We start from the raw sequence: 20,845 nt of genomic DNA, 5'->3' as shown, positions 1-20,845 counted from the left end.
ACTAATAACATCTCCTCCGTGTGTTGTTTGGGTCCAGTTTGTGTAGTTCTTTTTCAATATAATCTAATTTGATTTCAATATCTGAGGTTACCTGGATGTTGCTAAGACAATTTATCACCCCCTTTGTGGAGCCAAACTGTTCTGCATAAGATTTTGTAAATATATCTAAAATCTGTTGTGTCAAGAGAATACATTTTAGAATCTACATACAGTTTATCAATTTGTAGGTCTTTACATCTACCACATCTATCTGTATAATGGCTTTCTATTATATTCAGTATCTTTACATAAATGTTCATCAACTTTTTCTTGATTTTATCTTACACTATGTTTAAGTAGTCTGTCCACCTTGTTTATTTCAGTTTTCAGTCATGCTTCAACCACTTTCCCATTTCTTATATCTTTGGCCTCACCTTAATCAAGTATCTTGTTGTTATGGAAATACATATATCTTCCTAATATTGTCTGCCTAGATCCTGATTTTAAACATGTTTTTGATTTTTTGCATTCAAACAATTTCTCTTTTAAAACTTGCCACATTCCTTCTGCAGTTCTTTTCCACTGAATACGTCACTCCAGTTAGTTTTACAGATTGCTTCCATATAATCTGTTATTAATCTTCTGTGCATCAGTTTAAATTTCAGTTTATCTAGGAACAAATTAAACTTTATAGCCACATGATCACTGCACATCAACAGTGGTAAAACTTGACAGAGTAACAGCAATTTCTTTAGGAGCACAAACAATATCTTACATGTTCCTTTTGCTGGTAGGCTTTTTTTTTAACAATCTGAAACAATTGTTGTTTCTGAACATTTACTGTAAATAATTTCCTTACTAATGATGTTGAATCAATATTATAGTCTACAAAAATATTAGATGGAGTAACCAGTTAGTGAAGATATCAAACGCCAAACCAGTCAAAGCATAAAATCTAAACAAAACTTTATTATACGTAGGTAAGCGCTTTCATGATAAACATATCACTTTCATCAGACCTTATAAAAACACATTCTGGCCATCTTCATTTTTAAATGTAATTCAGCCAAGCAGAGTAAAAAATCAAACCGCCATTTCCTCTCTTAAAGCAATATTTGCACTTATTATAACATCCTGATAGATAGTAGTATATAACGTTAAAATTCCATCATAAAGCAATATACAAATTGTACTTGTACTCCCAAACTCATCAGATAAATATGAACTCTAAAATCTTGTTGTTCAAAGTTATATATACATATCAAAAATGTATCCAAATATAACTTTTTAGACAGGTAAAACTTTTAACTTTTTAGACAGGTAAAACTTAAGTTACCTACTTTCACATCTAACTTCTCTAGTGCACACTGCAGTGTTTAGGAAAAAACATTTCATCTTACCTTTAAGCATCGCTGTGACTAGCACTTGCTCTAATACCTGCTGGAAAGCACTAGGAAGCCTTAAACTGATACAAGCACTCAACTCTCCTTATTAATAAGGAGAAATTAATCATAGGCACTAAACAGCCTATAATTGCAAAGTACCTTGCTAAGGTAAGGGAAAACAGCTCCTGTACTTTTCAAAAAAAAAGCACCAAACCAGGCATGTCCAAGGGTCAACTTCTGTTGATTTCTCCTGTCCACCTGGTGAATCGGGGCATACTGGGGCAATGCAGCAATTGCCTCATGTACACAGACAACCCACTCCTCCTACCACCAAACAGTACAACCTGTGAAAGATGCACTTGCATAACCAAACTGGAAACAAAGCTCTTTCCACCCAAGATTGTGCTAGACAGTCAAGAGGAGAAGGTTAACACCCGCACTACACCTCAAGCAACCCTTCTAAACTCACATCACCAACACCCACACATAGTAACACTAAATCCACATATGTGGAGGCCCTTAACTGTAACTTTCCCAAGCAACAAGGACCTCCGACGCTGAAACACAAACACCAATCACAACCAAAGTGTCACATAGCTCACAATACCAGTGTGCCACCCAGCAACAGCCCCTAAGGCAAGACAACATACCTAACACTTTAGTCATAGGTGACTCTATAGTCAGGCACACTGATGTCCCACTCACCAGGCTGAACAAGGAGAAAATTACAGTGAGCTGCCTGTCGGGTGCCAGGATCCGCCACATAACTCATGCACTCATGTCACTCCACAAGTACAAATATGACTGTCATTGTCCATGTTGGAGTGAATGACTTGAGATGTACCTCCTTGGACTACATGAAGAGAGACAAGGAATAGCTATCGGATCATGTTGCCCAGGCAGGTATGACCCTAGCCCTGAGAAGCATCCTGCCTTCGCCCAGAATTATACCACAATATAAGGACAAAATGACTGACTTCAACAATTGGCTAAGCTTCTGGTGTCATTCAAAGGGGATCCAGTATCTGTCTGCCTGGGACGACATGATTGACAGACCACCATGCTTTGCCAGAGATGGTCTGCACCTGTCACTCCTGGGATTCAGGTTACTGGCAAAGGCTCATGCCACCCCTATAGTGCCTTTTTCAGGCAAAGTTCAAAGGACAAAACCACCATCAGAACAAGTACAAGCATGCAAAATCTGAAGGTAATGCTACTCAATGCTAGAAGTCTAAACCTCAAAATGCACTCTCTCGAGGCACTCCTAAAAATGGAGAACATCGATATCTGTGCAGTAACTGAGACCTGGTTCAAGGCTCCAGAGAGCACCCCTGCAATACCAGGCTACAACTCTTACCACACTTTTCGGCCACCAAACAAGGATCAAAACACTAAAGGTTGAGGAGTGTCCATATTCACCAAGGATATTCACACCACCAGGTTAGTTGCCCAACACTATGTGTCTGAAATTCTCCAGGTGCAAATAACACTAGGTAAGACTGCAATCCAAACTGTAGCTTACTACAGATCCCCCACCATGCCCCAATATTCTCACTACACCTTTCTAAACATACTGGAAAATATTAATATACAGCCAAACACCCTAATACTGGGTGATTTCAACTACCCTGCCATTAACTGGGAAAACTACTCATGTACCAACACCTTTGTCCAACGGTTCTTGGAATTAATAAATTCCAATGCCCTAGATCAAGTAATACATAGTCCCACCAGGGGCACCAATATCCTAGACCTGGTCATTACCAACAGGGGAAATCGATGCTCCACACCTATGGTCACCCCCACGTTGGTCAGATCAGACCATAAGCTAATCACCCTTAACATCCACATCCCACCCCCACCCCCACCCCCAAGTAAGGAAACCTCCATAAAAAACTTCTCCAAAGCCAACTTCATGCTACTCAAGTCAGAAGTTACAAACTTCATGACACCCATGCAGATGGGAACTGAAAGTTCGACTGCTGAGTCCTACACTACAGCACTATACAAGCACATCCACTCATGCATGAATCGTGCCATCCCAAATAGAACCAAGATGCTCTCCCCCCAAAATAGGAAGCCAATCTGGTGGTTCCCTCCCATAAACAAACTTTACAACAAAAGGAAGAAACTGTTGCAGAAAAGAGGAAAATCCCAGGATGCAAAAAACTACCTTACCAGCCTTAGTAAGAATATGAGATCCCTCATAAAATCCTCCAAAGCTAATTACGAAAATAAAATTGCCCAAGATTCCAAAGACAACCACAAGGCATTCTATAACTATGTCAAGAATCTAAATGGCAATGCTCAGATCTGCTCTGAGATAAAACAGAATGGCATTAAATATACTGATCCCAAGGATATTGCCAATATCCTGGCAGATCGATTCAGTGCCAACTTCACCCCCCTCTCACCCCCTAAATGGCCCATCTCAATACCGGAAGATTGCCAAATTCCGGTAATAACGGCCACACAGGTAAAAAGCGCACGCTCCAAAGCTAAGAATACAGCATCCATGGGACCAGATGACAACCTGGGCTGTGTACTACATGAACTAGAAAATGAACTGGCACCTCACCTAAGTGTCATGTTTAATCATAACCTCACCTCAGGCTTCATTTCCACTGAGTGGTGCACAGCTACATTTATCCCACTCCACAAGGGGGGATCCATCTTGGATCTCGGGAACTACCGCCCCATCAGTCTGATGAGCCTGGTATGCAAGGCCATGGAATGTATCATCATGGAACTTATAAACAAAGACATTGGCAACCTTAAAACACTGGACCCCCACCCAGTTTGGGTTCATGAAGTGCTGATCTTGTCGCCTGAACCTGATTGACTTCTTTGAATCAGTCTCCAGAGCCGTGGACGAGGGTAAGGCAGCCCACACAGCCTATCTGGACCTTGCCAAGGCCTTTGACACCATCCCCCACTCTGGAATCATAAATAAATTTACTAAGCTGTGCATTAATCCCTATGCCACACGATGGGTTGCCAACTGACTTACTGACAGAACCCACACTGTAAAAGTAGCCGACTCCAAATCCAGCTCCAGACAAGGGACAAGTGGAGTACCTCAGGGTTCAGGTCCTGGGACCTCTCTTGTTTGGCATCTACTTCGCTGAAGTACAGGCAAACACTAAGGGTCTCTGGCTAACACAGTTCGCAGATGACTGCAAACTGGGAGCCATTATTGAATCCCCAAATGATGTGGATACTCTACAAAAGGGCCTTACAGAAACAGATGCTTGGTGCCAGAGCCATGGGCTCAAGCTCAATGCCAAGAAATGTATAGTTATCCCCTTTGGGATAAAACATGTACCCATGAATTACCACATAGGTGGCAGTACACTAAACACCAAAAGTGTGATAAGAGACTTAGAGACACAAGTGGACAGTGGTCTCACCTTCAATAACCACATCGCCACAACAGTCAGGAAATCCTTCTATGTGGCACACCTCATCACTAAGGGCTTTTCATCTAGAAAAAAGGAGGTCATTGTCCTACTGTACTCATCCCTCATTAGACCCATTATAGAATGCAATGCCCCATTTGGTATGTACCTCTCAAGACATCTGCAACAACTGGAAAGGCCACAGAAATACCTCACTAAAAGAATCACAGACCTAAAGCATATGCCCTATGCTGACCACCTTAAAAAAACTCTAGCTGTACTCTGTCTCATATAGTCTACTCCTAGGCGATCTCTGCTTAACATACAAGGCCATGTCAAACCTAGAACTGTTGAACATGCTACACTTAAAGAAATCCCAATCCCTCATAGCCACACACTCCTGGGATCTAAACCTTGTCATCACAATAAACAAAACATGCTGGAGGACAGGTTCCTGACTCAGAGATTTCCCAGACTCTGGAATAGACTGCCCATACATGTCAAGCAGAGCACCTCCTTGGCCCTCTTCAAAAGGAACCTTGATGATTAGAAGGGAGAAAGGAAATTCACCCCAGGGAACATGTCAGTCACCCTGCTAGACAGGGGTCCAGTGAAGTAAATAGTGTGGGAAGAAATAGCCAAGGAATTGTTATGGCACCAACCTATGAACCTATATAATATATATATTTATATATATGTATATATATATATATATATATATATATATATATATATATATATATAGTATATAAAATATTATCAGGGCTATGTGCATTCTTAAAATAAAAATAAACAGGAATATAGCTCAACAAAGTTAAACTGTGTGCATTTCATAAGATCCTTACTTTAACAGTTTCCTGTTCTTTAACACTGGCTTCAAGGGTACCCTGTCATTTAGTCCCTTTCCTTTATTCGATCTTAGCCTTATAATCCATCTGGTTTCAGAAGTATCAGTATGGTTACATATATCACCACCTCTTTCATTGGGGTTGATCTTCACCACCACCAAAAAAGAGAAGTTATGGTCATTCCCTTGAGAGGACACGTTTGGCTAGTGCATTCGTTAGGGTCCCATTCTTGATGTGTAATAAATGTTCCCTTATCCTACCTTAGTTTCCTATTGGCTTTGTCTACATAGAAGGCTGAACACAGGTTGCAGACTGCCAAATAAACCACATTACTTGAGTTGCAGTTTGCTGCTATATCAAATTCATATGTTCGCTTGGTATCAGGATGAACAAATTTACTATCTCTATTAATATACGCACATTGATTACAGTTGCCACAAGGCACTGTACCTTTCATAGCATCAATTTTGTGTCCCATGCCTTCACTAGGATAGCATAGTATCATTTTCAATGATTTTGAAAAAATATAACACTAGGATTTTCTCCTACTATTTATTTAATTCTGAGTCAATATACACCAGTTCTTTTTAATCACATTTGTTACTATATCAATATCACTAGTATAGTATGTGGAAAATCTAACAGTATCCTTATTCTGCTTGGGAAATCTTTTCCATATGGTTTTCCTATCTTGTCTCTCTAGCTTCATCCAGGATCCCAGTTGTTATACTATGAGCATATCCCCCTCTCATTAGATCTAGTTTTTAGGCCTGATAATTCTCTCTCGAATTCATCATTCCTAGCAGTCAACCTAGAAGTTCTGTGGGTTTGCCCTTTCACTATGTTCTTAAAAATATGTCCTGGATGCATGCTACCCTTGTGTAACACAGTATTCCTATGACATGTTTTCTTAAATAGTCTAGTACCTAGACCATCAACATCATTCTTATAGACAGTAACATCAAGAAAATCAATCTCACACATTGTATTTTACATTTCAAATTTCAGAAAATCAGTGCTGTTATCTATCTCTAAAAGGAATTAATTCAATGTAGTGGCAGTCCCATTCCATATAAAAAAAAGATCATCTACAAAACGTTTGTAGAACAGGATCTGGTGCCACCTATCCTCATGTAACGTATTTATTCTTCCATTCGGCCATGACAAGATTCACATAACTGCACTAGCTGTGCCCATGGCCACACAATCCTTCTGTACAAACAATTTTCCATCAAAATAAGTTACATTATTGGTTAGAACTACCTCCATTAACAAACATATGAAATCTATTTTCAATCCATTGTAGGTCCCTTCTTCTAACAGATATTGTCTCAAAAATTCCAGATCAGTGTCATTAGGAATAAATGTGAATAGTGAGCATACATCCAATGTTACTAACATTAACTTTTTCAGGTCTCTTGTATATCCATTTTTAAAAATAAATAGGTCCTGTAAAAATTGTTGAGTCTCCCTTAATATATTACAATTTTTGTTTACAATCCATCTCAGATGCTTCTCTATATAAATAGAAGTCGGCTCTGTGGACCAATTATGTCCAGATACAACTGGTCTTAATGGGGGATGTCTAGCATCTTTATGAATTTTCAGGAGACCATGTATACTAGGTATTACGGGTTTTTCCACTCTAAATAAACATTCATACAGTGTCTCATTTAAATCAACAAGCATCTTCTCCATATCTGTATAGCTTATATTCTTATAAACTGCTGTATTATGCAACATATTATACATTGATGTATCTTAATCTATTTTATTCATTAGGACAACAGGTCCACCCTTGTCAGCTTGTTTAATTACAGTTGAAAGGTCCGACTGTAGCTGTTTCAATGCAATTTGTTCACTTTTACTTAAATTAAAAAAGGGCTTCCTTTTATTATTATCATTCATGACCTCAAATATCTCATTCTCACATATATTAATAAAAACATCCATAACAGGATTAGATGGGAGAAATGTACTTTGTTTCCTAAAAATCATATTGTAATTCATTTCCCCATTCTGATTTTTAAATAACATTTTTAATAAAACATTCCTACCAAACATATGAAGGTCTAATATACTATCAGTTACCTCTGTCCTTTGTGCAGGAATAAATGACAGTCCTCTTTCCAGCACATGTTTTTCATTTAACAGCCTGGAAGAAATATTCCACACTATACTCCTTTCCTCCATACTTTCTTGGATGCACTTGATGTAGGGGAGTCTGTTGGTAATTTCCTCTTGCTACGGTTTCAGCTGAATGATCTTCCCTCTTAGAAACTGCCTCTCCGTTTCCCGATAGTCCGACATCTGCAGTTTTATAAGTAGCATGTGAAAAACTGGCTCTAGTTGTGGTTCAGTTTGCTCTGAACCATTTATTCGTTGTCCATCCACATTCTGTTGTTGCGTTTTCTCGGCGGATCCCAGCCTTTGCCTTGCATCCACTTTCTCATTCAAATTATCCTTTGTAACGGTCACTGAGGGAATGGTCACAACTGGCAGAACATTAGATTTAATGCGAGCCCCTAAATTCCTTCCTTCCTTTAAGCTTTCGCTTGTGACATCATCTCGTTCATCTACGTGGGTCTCCCTTTCATTGCTTAAGGTGGTAGGCTCATTAACTCTCTCTATAGTGTTGCCTCTGGGCCATACAAAAACATGGCCCTCCTTAAAATCTCTCTTGTCCCTTTTCAATTTATGGAACTTCTGCCTTAGCAGTCTCCGTTCAAAGACTGCCACTGAATCTGCAATAACAGAGCATTTTTCATCAGCTATTTTCTGTGGATAAGTGTCAAATAAAAGTTTTTGATCATTTATAATATCAGCCCTTATTCCTTCTTCCTTTCACTGAGGATTCAAGCAATAAACGGATATAGTTGCTCCCCTTGATTAGGCATTTTGAAAATTCTTAATCCTCTTGGGATAACCTGAGTTTTTAAACAGGCCTCAACATAATTAATTGCTGTTCATTGTTGTCTAATGAAATGTGTACAGATAGCAATGAAACAGAGCATGACAATATTGATTATGCACTGCCTTTTTAAGAAGCATATATGGATTAGAAGATGGTTTATATAACATTAAAATGTTACATGCTCAAAAATATTATTTTGAGGCCTGTTTAAAAACTCAGGTTATCCCAAGAGGATTAAGAATTTTGAAAATGCCTAATCAAGGGGAAAGACAACCTGAGCTGTTAAGTAAAGGGCAGCAGCTTAACCTAGAGTTAAGCTTCAACTATATCTGTTTATTGCTTGAATCCTCAATGAAAGAGAAAGAATAAAACATCTACCTTAATGTAAAGAAGTATGTTGAAGGCCTTTCTCACATCCCTTATTTTTGCTTCTGGCAAGCATAACACTATTCAATGTTATTATTTTCACTACAAATTTATTAGTTCCTCTAATAATTTAATATCCAATTACAAGATTATTTCTGACAAGATCTGAAGACTCATCTTCTAATTCAATAATATCTGCTCTACTGACTGTTACAAAGGAATGATCTTCTTCACTAATAGTCTTATTAATCTCCCTGTTTTCATTGCTTTTGCAAGCATACAGTTTCATCCAGCTGACTTTGTAAATCCATACTGACAGCCATGTTGTCAACTTCTTTCTTCTCTTTTTTCCTTACAGTAATGTTCTTCAATCTTTCTAAATTCAGTTTTGGTTTCTTTCTTTTCACCTGCCCCTTTCCTCTTTTTTTCCATCTTCTCTTTTGTGAAATATCTTTTTCTGTAGACTGAAGGTTTTCTGAATAGAACATTGTCATTCCCTATATTTGTGTTACATAACAAAGCAGTGTCCTTTTTGGTATGTATTCTCTCTGCTTTATATATTGTTTCTTTTTCTTCCTTATGTGTTTTAAGCAACTTTCTTTCTTTTTTTTTGCGCTCTGTATGTTCTGAGCTGAATGCTGTTATCCAAAATTTCAAAGTTGCTGTCGGTATCTTGTTTAATAGGGGTTGAGTGATCTTTTACCGACCACAGACACTTACTTTTCTAAATACTTTTCGCACTTTGCCCAATATTTATTTCTTCAGTCCACTCATTAATATATGTAACAACAGTTCTCCAAGACTTGGCAATTGTACAAGTGCAATCATTAGCAAGTCTAAATTTGCTACTAATAATGCTAAGCAAATCAGCTAACTTTTGACATGAGGAACACAGATCACCAGTGTTATCAGGCATAACCTTTAAATAGACACAGAATTTAGAACACTATACAAGATGCTTGTGCTTTAGCAAATAATTATTGCCTTACTCATTTAAAGAATCCATTTTCAGTTGCAAATTAATACAGAATTCTAAAAGAAAGGATAATTAAAATTAGTTACTACAGAATTCGAACAGATTTTAAGTCAACTTCTATGAGAAAAATCACACAAACAGTATACATCTAAATATAAAATTAAGTACAATAAAGTTGTTGCTCTGATCTACTGTACCAGTTGTGAAAGTCATACAAAAGCAGAATTTCCCTTACACTATTTGTAATCACACCTCATTTTAGCAGTCAGGATCAATAAATCACAAACCAACACAGGATTGTTTCAGATAAGCTTGGGATTGTCCTCTCTGCAGTCTTTTGTGAATTTTCAGCTCATTGGGATGGCTAGAGTTTGTCTGTCTAAAACCATCTCTAACAAAAAACAGTGAAAATTAAAGGTACAGCAATAACAACAAAAAAAATCAAAGTAATTTTCTTGTCTACAAACTATCCCTATCATCCCACAGCAGTGAAAAAAAGTGGTAAAAAATAAAATACAAATCAAAATAAATCTTCTTTTAGCAGGCAATTGCACAATCACAAACTGACTCAGGATAATTTCAGGTGACTGATGGATGCATGTATACATAAACTTTAGTTAAACAACTTCAATCACTAAAGTGCCTTTAACAATATTTGACATTTTACTTACTATTAACAAGGCGACCAGCATGTTTTTCTTTGCAACTTGTGCATGTGAGAAGATGCAGTCAAGAACTTCAGTCATATCTGGTTTATACCGCTCTCTCATCTGTATCACACACTTGTCATAATGAGCTGAAAAGAAAGTAACACAGCTGCTAAAAATACAACTTCTTTGCACAGACTAACTATGTTTCTTCAAATGTGAACTCTAAGCTGTTACTGCTAGCACATTTTATGCAACAAAACAAGACACAAACCTTTAACTCTTAGCAATGTACAACAGATTACAAACCAACCAGGTGAGGACAGTTTTTGACCAAAGCAACATTACTCCAGAGTCACTGCTTCCTCTTCCTAGGGAGGGGGCAACTGCAGATATTTACTTTTCATTGGTTTCTCATTTCCTAGGAACAGCCTTTTGGACATTCTGGTTATTAAAAACAGTTCTTGCATGGCTGGTCTTTAATGACATAACCTATAACCATTATCATTCCTTCAGATAGAAGTTAGCAATCTTTTCTTGCCTTGCTGAAACTGAGTTTCTACTTGCAGGTATCTTTTTAAGAGGTCAAGGATTACAGATTTCATATATCCTCTAATTCCACTTCGATACCTGCAAAAACAAAGGAGAATGAAAACAACATCTGGTGGGGGGCATGCCATTAACACTGGAACATAAACACATATTGTAAATTACTGTAGCTTTAGAAATATTAAAGCAATTCAACAACATTTTTCTTTCTTTTGGTTTCCACTGTGTGTTACCCAATGACATCTCTTTTTTTTCCTCAAATAACCCATTTTCCCTTCTCGTGAGACCAAACGCTAGACACCAGCCTGGGTAAAAGGCTTTTAACCCACTTGTAACCTACCTGGAGGGCCTAATAAACCCATTCATTCCCATGGAGAGGTGAGAGCAAGGCAGTATGGCCTGAACCAGTCTACCAGATGAGGTGGACTCCAATCTCTTCTTTCTGGAGCTCCCAATCCCCATCATGGCTCATTAGAGCTGTGCTACTGATACTGTGTGCAGCAGGCCTGCCTTCCCACACATAATCAACCCAGACCAGGGACAGCATGTGTTCTGCAGGTTTGAAGTTAGTGGGTGCTACACATCATATTCCTTCTAGGTGTCAACTGTTCAGCCAGATTCACCCCCCCACCCCTGATGGGCAGCACTGAGCCAACAACAGCCTCTCACCCTCCCCAACCCACTCACTCCAGCAATCAAGAACATTGGGCACAGACATATCACTTTCATAACACTGGCAAATAAAGCTTAGCATTGTAGGTTGCAAACAAATATTGTAAGCAATCATCAACACACAATAGGGTGTAGGCTGTGCCTCAATAGGAGCAACCCAGCTGTACTCTAAGTGCCTTAAGCCTTCTGCACTTGGACATGCTTGTACTTGGGCAGCCTTCACACCTCAGTGTGGATTAATGGCTTACAAAATGGATACAATAATAAAAAATGACATAGAATGCACATTTGTAATATAAATGTTCTGCAAATGCAGAAAAAACTTGTTTTTGCTAATAAAACAGTCCTGCAAGTTTGTCATTGTTATGGATCACAAAGTGGATAAAACAACCACTGTCTAATAAAACTGCAAATGCTCGTCTAATTCTAATTTTATACTAGTCTTTTCACTGGCTCAACTGCTGTAGATCACCTCTCACATGGTTGGATCAAACAGAATCAAACTAAGGAAAGGTTACTGGATGGAAATATGACAGACTCGTACATATTTCAAGGCTACTGAGTCTTATTACCATTTATTCCTTGCCAATACCATCCCTCAGGATGCACCTCCTTCTTCTAGGAGGGCCTTACCAGTCAACCCCGGAATAAATCTGTGAAAACCCATCCAGTCCTCCAGGCTATGTTTAAAGGAAGATGGTGAGTTGCAATGCTCAACATGCAGGGGAAGTTAGGTTACAGATGCACTGAGTTATAAATCTGTCCCTTCACTGTGTTTTATTCATCTGATGGTGAAGATTTAGTTCCCTGGATTGAGTGTTGGGGGAGCCATTGGATGTATAGAGGTGAAGAAGGTCCAGGACAACCTGGCACAATAAGCAAGTCAGAGATCTCCCCTCAAAAGTCTACAAGACAAAATAAAAGGTTACAGCTTCCAGGCTGTCCTGATAGCTGAAGGATTTTAGGCCTGTAATTATTTGATTGGGAATCCTTGAGGTCTTTCTAACTGTTTGATATGCTTAGTGACATTCATCCCAAAAAGGTTATTTGTGCTTGATGATTGGTCTGATCCGTGCTGAGTATAAGGGAGTGATTACATCCTTAGACGTTGATGACATTCCTTTGGTAATTAGCTGTGCTAAATAAAAGGATTTTATGACAGCCATTGTCACATGATGGTCAAAAAGAGACAGAGGGAGTTATCAATCCAAGTTCCCAGGTCCCTAAGTGGATACACTGGATGGTGTAGTGGTACAGCAGAAATGTCACCTCACAGCAAAAGGTTCACTGGTTTGATTCTCAGCTGGAGTGCGTTTGGTGTGGAGTCTGCATCTCCTTCCTCCATTCATGTGGGCTTCCTCTGGGTGCTCAGATTTCCTCCGTTTCAAACACAAGCGTCTGGAGAGTTTTTCTCAAGGCCTCCACTGAAAATTGTCTCTGTTCTAATTCAGACTTTCCTGGTAAACAAATATTAAACAAAAATAAATTTCACTTTGTAGTGGTGTGTTGTCTATGCAGCATAATAAAAGGGAGGGGTCATGTACCAAAATTAATGATACTACAGTTTTTAGCTGTTTGAGCTAATTTTTATTACACCAAGAGTTTATAACAAGAGTTCATTCTGGAGGGTGTGTGTGTCAAAGGGTGACTTAATAGTTTACAGTCATCTGCAAACTTTGTTAGGCATAGGTCTTGGCTGACTGACTGGAGATCTGACAATTAAAAAAACAAAAAGGAGAGGTCCCACCACCGAACCTTGAGACACACCACTGGGCACATTCTTACTTTCTAATGAAGTGCCTGCAACTTGCATTATGTGGGTTCCGTCTTTTAGCCAGTCTGTTATCCATCTTACCACATAAGGGTTGATTTTTAAAGCATTCATCTTCTGTAGGTTGCCAGCATAGATGAATAGTACTGAAAGCCATGGCCAAGTCAAGGTATGCCATGTACAATGCACGGCCCCTGTCTGTTAGCCTTTGTAACCCTTCTGCAGAAGTTTACCTGATTCAGTAGGCATACTCTACACTTCACAAAGCTAAACTGATGGAAGTGAAGTCTACCAATATTCTTGATATGATAATTTATTAGGTCAGTTTTGAAAATAGCTACAGTTCTTCATAAGCAAATACTAGGTTAACTGCCCTTGTGGCCACTTTAAGCCCAGCCAGTTGCTCCAAGGGTGACCATCAAACCCTGTACTTTATATCTGTGAGTCTTGGCTTTGTAGATGGAGCCTGTTAGACTAAGTCTAGAATTACCTAGGTTAGTTGTAGGACAGTTCTGACATATTAAATTCCTATCATACTGCATGAAAGAACTGGAGATGATACATGATAAATACATACACAGAGTGGTAGAAAGTAAGATGGGAGATGAGCAACATGGATTCAGATCAGGATGCATCATAACTGACCCAATGTTTTCAGTGAGACAAACAGTAGAAGCTGGAGATGAGGAAAGAGTCCACCTGGCATTCCTTGACTTGGAGAAAGCTTATGATGAGATTCCATGAAAGACGATTTGGGCCATTCTTTGATGGTTCAAAATCTAGAACTAGTGCAAGCTATGTACAAAAAATGAATGACTCAAGTAGGAATGGTGTTTGGGCTTTTTTTTTTTTGCTCCTCGACGTAAAGTTGACAGGGTGTCCAATTGCAGAAGTGGCTGTTTGCACCTCTGGTGAGACCATTGCTTTTGTATGGCACAGAAAACTAGCCCCAGGTGCAAAGAAGGTCAAGGAGCATAGACCATGGAGGTTCAGTCACCTGTACTGGAAAGCAGAATATGATATGGTGAGGATTTGGGAGAAACAGGAGGAAAACAAGAAGAGATGAGGATGTACAACCAAGAGATCGCTGGACTATGTGGAAGAAGCTCTGCAATAGTCAGGCATTACAGTTGAAGGCAGTAGAATGGTGCTAAATCAAGGGGGGGTGACAGTACATGCAACGTCCAACCTCCATGTAGAAAAGTGAGGAAAAAAGGGGGTTGAGGAGTATGATTACCATGATGCTCAACACACATCCCTCACAGGATAGGCATGGCCATCCTGCCTGTGACATTATGCACCTGTGATGGTAATCGAACTCTGGTTGCTCAAGTTATAGTTTAAGCTTTAGACCTCTATGCTACCAGTGCAGGCACCAGGAAGAGACATTTTTAATATAATAAAGCTAAATTCCTGTGGCAATGTTACCATTATTAAATTATAAGTGTATAAGATGATGTATAATGCTCTGGAATGTGTCTGTGGTATTGATAAAAGTTCTTTTTAAGGTCATTGTTGCAGTGCTACTCATAATGCCTGGGAATTGGCTATAGGCTGTTGTCTACTAACATGACCAGACTTCCAGAACTCTGCTTAGGTAAAGACACAGGCCAGTGTCCTCTTCTTGTAAGGATGTAAGCATACATCCTAGACAAAAGGAAGTGCCAGCCAAACCATCTTCAGTTCTATTGCTGTGAAGTCTGCGGTTGCTCAATCTCAGCCTACAGTACTAAAGCTCATTTGAGGGCCTATGAAAGATAACTGACAAAGTATTAACTCCTTGTACAGTACTTCTGCTAATTATTTCTGTGAGGTTTCTTTGCCAGTGAAATTTAAGAAACTGTTGTACTCCCTGTGGTATGCCTTGTGGCAGGTGAGAAGACTTTGTAGACACATGTCAAATCCATTATAAATATCTTTGTAGTGTTCTTTTTGCTTATAAAACTTCACCTGTCACTTGATTAACCGATTCATGCAAGTTTTATCAGAAAAAAAACCCAGAGAAGCTACTCTTAAATCACGGTTCATTCCTCTCCCCTCCACAAACCACTATTAATGTCAAATGTTTGCCTCCCCTTCACAAACCACATTGGTCCATATCAATCAATTTTAACATCACCTTTGTCATTCTTTTAGCCATTATAGACAAACACTTTATAATCATGGTTTGAAATTGAAATGGGCCTGTATATAGCTGGATCAGATGGGTCTTTACCATCTTTAGGTATTACAGCCACCACAGCTTTTTACCAGGATGCTGGTGCCTCCCCTCCTTTTAAAATACTGTTAAACAAAACCTTCCAGATGTTTATCACTTTCTTCCCTCCTAATTTCCAAACTTCGACCAGAACTCCATATATTCCTAGAAACTTTCTTGTAGACTGGAATACATCACTTTAATTTCATTTACTCCTATCATAACTGTTAGTTGTTGAGCCGCATCTACCTCTAACATTAGCATATTTAAGTTTTCCATCAATATTTTCATTTGTGCTTTTTCTTGATTTCCCCACTTCTCTCATTTTTACAAATTTTCATAAAATTTCCAAAATATGTCCAATACTTCTATAGGATCTCTGGTTATTTTTATTGTTATAAGCTCCCTAAGTTTAAGTTGTTCCAACATTTTTTGGGCTCTGGAATTATCACCAGAAACAGCTGCTTAACAGTAATCTTTCTAAACTCATGCATTCTATCCAGGCACTCACTTATTGTCTCTTTAGAACTCTGCAATTGCACCTCTTCTTGCTCTCTGAGATTCCCTTATTTTGTAATACTTTAACCTTTGTCAGCCCGCTAAATAATTCTCATTTCTTCTTAACCAGCTCTCTCTATTTTATTGCTACCCTATTTTTAAACTCACTTTCATTTTATCCCACTCACTAGCTATATCTTCTGGAGTACTTTCTGTCTTCCCTAATAACTCCTGGATAATTTCTACTACCCATTCCTTAAATTCATCTATTTTTAATAGGAGTGCCAGTGTTTCAGTTTTGCTTCATTATCCTTCATTTTTATCTTTTTTTTTTTTTTTTTTTACAAGAAACATCTTTATTAAATTGTCTTGTGTGATATAGACATTTTTACATTTATACAAATGAAAATATATCAGAGCGGCATAATCTCATTTGCCAACATTATACCTTACAAACTGTATCAACACAACTGTAGCTGCAAACATTACACATCACTTTTAATATATCCAGCCATGGTCAGTCAACCATTACATAGCTCATTCAGATCCTGCTTTCTAAGCATCGTTCCTCCTCTGCAAGTAGTAGCCCCATATTTCCCATTTTTCCTGTGTAATTTACTCCTACCCTTTTCTAAATAACCCAGTTCCAGTTGTTTTATCTCTGTTACCATCTTTGTTACTTCTAGTAAAGTTGGTTTAGATTTTGATTTCCATTTTCTAGCTATTGCTTTTTTGTCAGCCATCATAATTAGACTCAGCAAGGCCTTACCACGTCCAGGCAATTCCAATTCTGCATCACAGCTCAAAAAATAATTTCCCTAGTCACTCCAATTTGCTCACCCAACATCTATGACATAGCAGTTTGCAGGGAATTTTTACAGTCAGCCAACCCATTAGACTTCCAGAAAATATGTTCCCAGTTGCCTCTTTCTTCCCAATCACATCTCCAACATTTGCTATCTATTTGAGGAAAGATTCTTTGGAACCTGCTTGGAATATAAAAGTACCTATGTAAACACTTCCAGGCAAGGAACCTAAATCTTCTAGATTTTGTTGCATATTTGGGAGACATGCATATATCACCCGTTGTTTCTTTGTGAATTGCTTATGCAATCTCTCTTCCCAATTCCTTCTAGCATCTTCTGGCTGATTCTTAAAATTATCATGCAATATTTTATATGTTCTACTAATTATTCCTTTCTTAATGGCAAATTATGTTCTACATTCTACTAAAAACTCTACAAGTGCAAGTTTTTTTGTTTGGCTTCCTTATCAGAGTTATATCAGAGTATAGGCAATCTCTAACCTGTAGTCCAAATAATTTATTGGCATCTTCCTATTATCCTGCATTTTTATCTTGGTAATTATTGGTGCATGATCTGAAATAGTTCCCAATTAAATGGACATGTTCCTGTAAAATATAATTTCTGTTAAGTCTAGCCCAGTTATGTACCTTGGTACATAATATGAAAATTATCTCCAGAGTTCCTGCTACTGAATTCATGCTTTTAATACCAAATATTTTCATAATATTTTTCAGAAATGTACCCTCTCTTGTTATATTGTCCTTTCTATGCCCCCAAATACATTGTTGCAAATCAAATTCCAGTCTCCAAGTATAAGCAATGTACCCTGCTGAAAGCCAATTATTTCTCCCCAGATTTTTTTAAAGTTCTAAATACCAGTTTTAGGTGGAATATAAATATGTCAGCATAATCCTCAACCCTTGTCAGTAGCCTCTTACTACTACAAATCTGCCATTATTATCTGTCCCCCTCTTCTGTCACTACTGGAGCTCCTCTAGTAATATAAGTACTTCTCTTTTCTTTTGCCCCTGATATTCTGAATATAAATCCTTAAATCCTTTACCAAAATTCACATGCTCATTTCCTTGCAAATGTGTCTCCTATAGCATTGCTCTTTGCACTCTGCATTTCTTAACATAATTAAGCATTATTTCCTTTTTGTCTATTTCTGTGAGACCATTCACATTCCAATATAATATCTAAAGTGTTGCCATCATGGCAAGAAGTCATTATTTTCAGACCTATTATACACGGCAGCTTTTTAAATGTCTAACTCCAGATTTTGTGATACATACATCTATTAATGTTAGGCAGGTTAATTCTTTACACAGTTTTTTCTTATCAGCACTGGAACCTATGTCACATTTTGCAAGATTTTTTGCTTTAATAAAAAATGCACAAACTGCAAGCACACCTACAGAATACCCCTATAATCTGTTAACTTAATAGAAACACACAACTATGTCCATCTTGAAATAATGAAGTTTAAACCTCCTAATAGGAACATATGTACCAAATAGACAGCTGCTAACACAGGCCATAATTGAGGTTATCCATGTTAAGAATCATATTATTGCCTGTGCTACTGATTACACTAATCAGTACCTGTTCTTTTTTATCTTCATCCCTGATACTCCTGATTTTTCTTTTCATCTCCTGTGCTTTTCTCAGTCTCTCAAGCATTTTCATTTGGAACAGTAGAAAAACTTTCACTGGCAAAGTCTCTTTGCTTGATGGCTAATTTTTTTGTTGGACAAACTTGTACAATTCTTCTTTAGTCTGTTTGGATTAAGAAAGGATTTTGATCCTCAAGAAAAACATTCTGGCTACAGCAGCTTGAATTTCACCCATGCCTCTTGACATTCCCTGATTAATGGAATAAATTTGTTTTTCTTCTGCCTAGTGTACAGTGAATAATCATTTTCCACAAACACTCTGTCTCCAACTTTTACTTTTCCCTTTTGCCACAGTTTTGTCAGGATCAACTCTTACTGCTAGCATGTTTGCATCTTTACTAATAAAGGTCTTTGGCTGCTTTCTCATGGCCATCTTCTGAGCATACACACTGCGTGCCCTTTCAAGTAACAGTTCCTGCAGTGGAATATCAGCCAGTTGCTTATTTGTGCCTTCATAAAATTGATGTAGTCCATTTCTTCTAGTTTCTCTAGTACAGCAGAAAATTTTGTATTTTCCCTACGTGCTCTTTCCTCTAATTCTGCCATTTTGAAACATCTCTTCTTGAGAAATCTCATACTCAGCCAGCCTTTTCTTCATTTTTGACTTCTGATTTTTTTTCGGTTTTATCAGTTCCCTTTTTTTTTTCCAGCCTTTTGCTATTTGAGTTGATATACTCCTTCAGTGTTCCATTTATTGTAATCATATTTGACCATATTTGACTTACCTTTTTCCTCTGAATTCTTAGAAGTCATGGCTTGAACCAAGGCTGGAGCTTGAACTGCTTTTTGCTCAACAGATGCAGTGTTATTCCCAGTCTTTTCTCTTCATCTTTTTTAGTGGATTTTCATTCAGCCTCTGTTAGTTTCTTCTTTGCAGGCATCAAGGCAATGTACTTAGTAGTAAATTATTTTTTTTCAGGCTGACAATACCACTGATTGTTTTCTCAGTTTCTGTTTTCAAACTAGGAGAGCTGAAGTTAAGCTGTTGATCAGTGTCTAGCCATCGTGGAAGTCTCACAACTCACCCAATATCTTGATCATATCTATTGTTAACTTCATCTGAGATTGCTGCTTTCCCTAACTTAATTTTTACTTTTTCTAGAGTAAGTTCTTATTTCTGTTTCATTGTATGCTATGTATAGGCAACATAGCTTCTATGAGATTTTCTTCATTTAGAAGCTGCTTAAAGTACTCTTTCTGTTTTCCTCCGATGACCTCTGAATTGGTGCAGATTGTTGCTGGCATCCCTTATGAATGCTGTACGATGACTTCTTTGCATATATTTTTGTCTTTATTTTGCAACCTGATAATATTGCCTTGTGCTTTCTACGGAGTTACTTTCCAGAAGATGGAAGTTTCTGACACTTTGTTCTTTGCCATTGCAACTGCTATCAGCGTTGTTGTTAGCCAAACAGTACCCCCCTTTCGTCTTGCCTGTCTTTTCTATCTCTTCATTTCTGCTGCACTTCTTTCTTTTGATTATTTTCTGTACTAATGCATTCCATGACTAGCTCTCCTTATATTCCTCATTACCATATCTGGTTCAGCTGTATCTGTTCTATAGTCTTTACATATGCTGTTTTGAGATACTGCCATTCTTCCTCAGTGGCATACATTTCCTCCGGTGCCAGAGCTCTGAAGATTTTTCTGAACTCCCGTGCTTTTGCTCCAATCAATTTTCCAGGTTTTTGGCATAGTCTGCACTGACCTTAAATACTTCTCTGACCACTGTTTGCAGCTGATTGTGTTCAGTATTGGTTTATGCCAAGGGCCAACAGTTTCACTAGGGATAACTTTGTAATCTCTGATTCTACCCCAATGCCATTTGCTTGCTAGCAAGTCTACCCAAGTTGCATGCTGACAATGTTTGTATCTGATTTTGTGAATGTGGTATGGAATACTCTACAGGAGCGTATGGGACACAGACAAAGCACCATGACAGGGTTGGTGAACCTTGTACTGGCCACCATCAAGCCATTTGCTAGACAGAAGTCTACAGTGGCCTCTCCTTTATTCTTGTTGCCCCACCCACATGTATCCAAGCAGTACACGTGAGGATTCAAGTCTCCCATTAATGACACTACTCATTTTGTCCTACTTTAGTAGTTCCCGTGGGTCTATATTAAAAGACCAAAGAGGTGTTTCATCGGACACCTCTTGGTC

At 38.2% G+C, this 20,845-nt stretch overlaps 1 protein-coding gene across 1 annotated transcript in view; it reads right to left on the bottom strand.

Moving 5' to 3' along the window:
* ACACB (acetyl-CoA carboxylase beta) overlaps positions 1-20,845 on the bottom strand; it is a 1,510,375-nt gene that overhangs the window by 853,206 nt on the left and 636,324 nt on the right. Inside the window, exons 22-23 of the mRNA XM_044068517.1 lie at positions 11,055-11,143; positions 10,538-10,662 (exon numbers count right to left, since the gene is read on the bottom strand). Of these exons, the coding sequence (XP_043924452.1) occupies positions 10,538-10,662; positions 11,055-11,143 (214 nt within the window). The remainder of the gene's footprint in view (positions 1-10,537; positions 10,663-11,054; positions 11,144-20,845) is intronic.

Source organism: Protopterus annectens, chromosome 4.part0 (assembly GCF_019279795.1).
Source record: "Protopterus annectens isolate FY-2018-M chromosome 4.part0, PAN1.0, whole genome shotgun sequence".
Taxonomy (NCBI): domain Eukaryota; kingdom Metazoa; phylum Chordata; order Ceratodontiformes; family Protopteridae; genus Protopterus; species Protopterus annectens.
The sequence above is the reverse complement of the archived record's forward strand: the minus strand, read 5'-3'. Positions and strand labels throughout refer to the sequence as shown.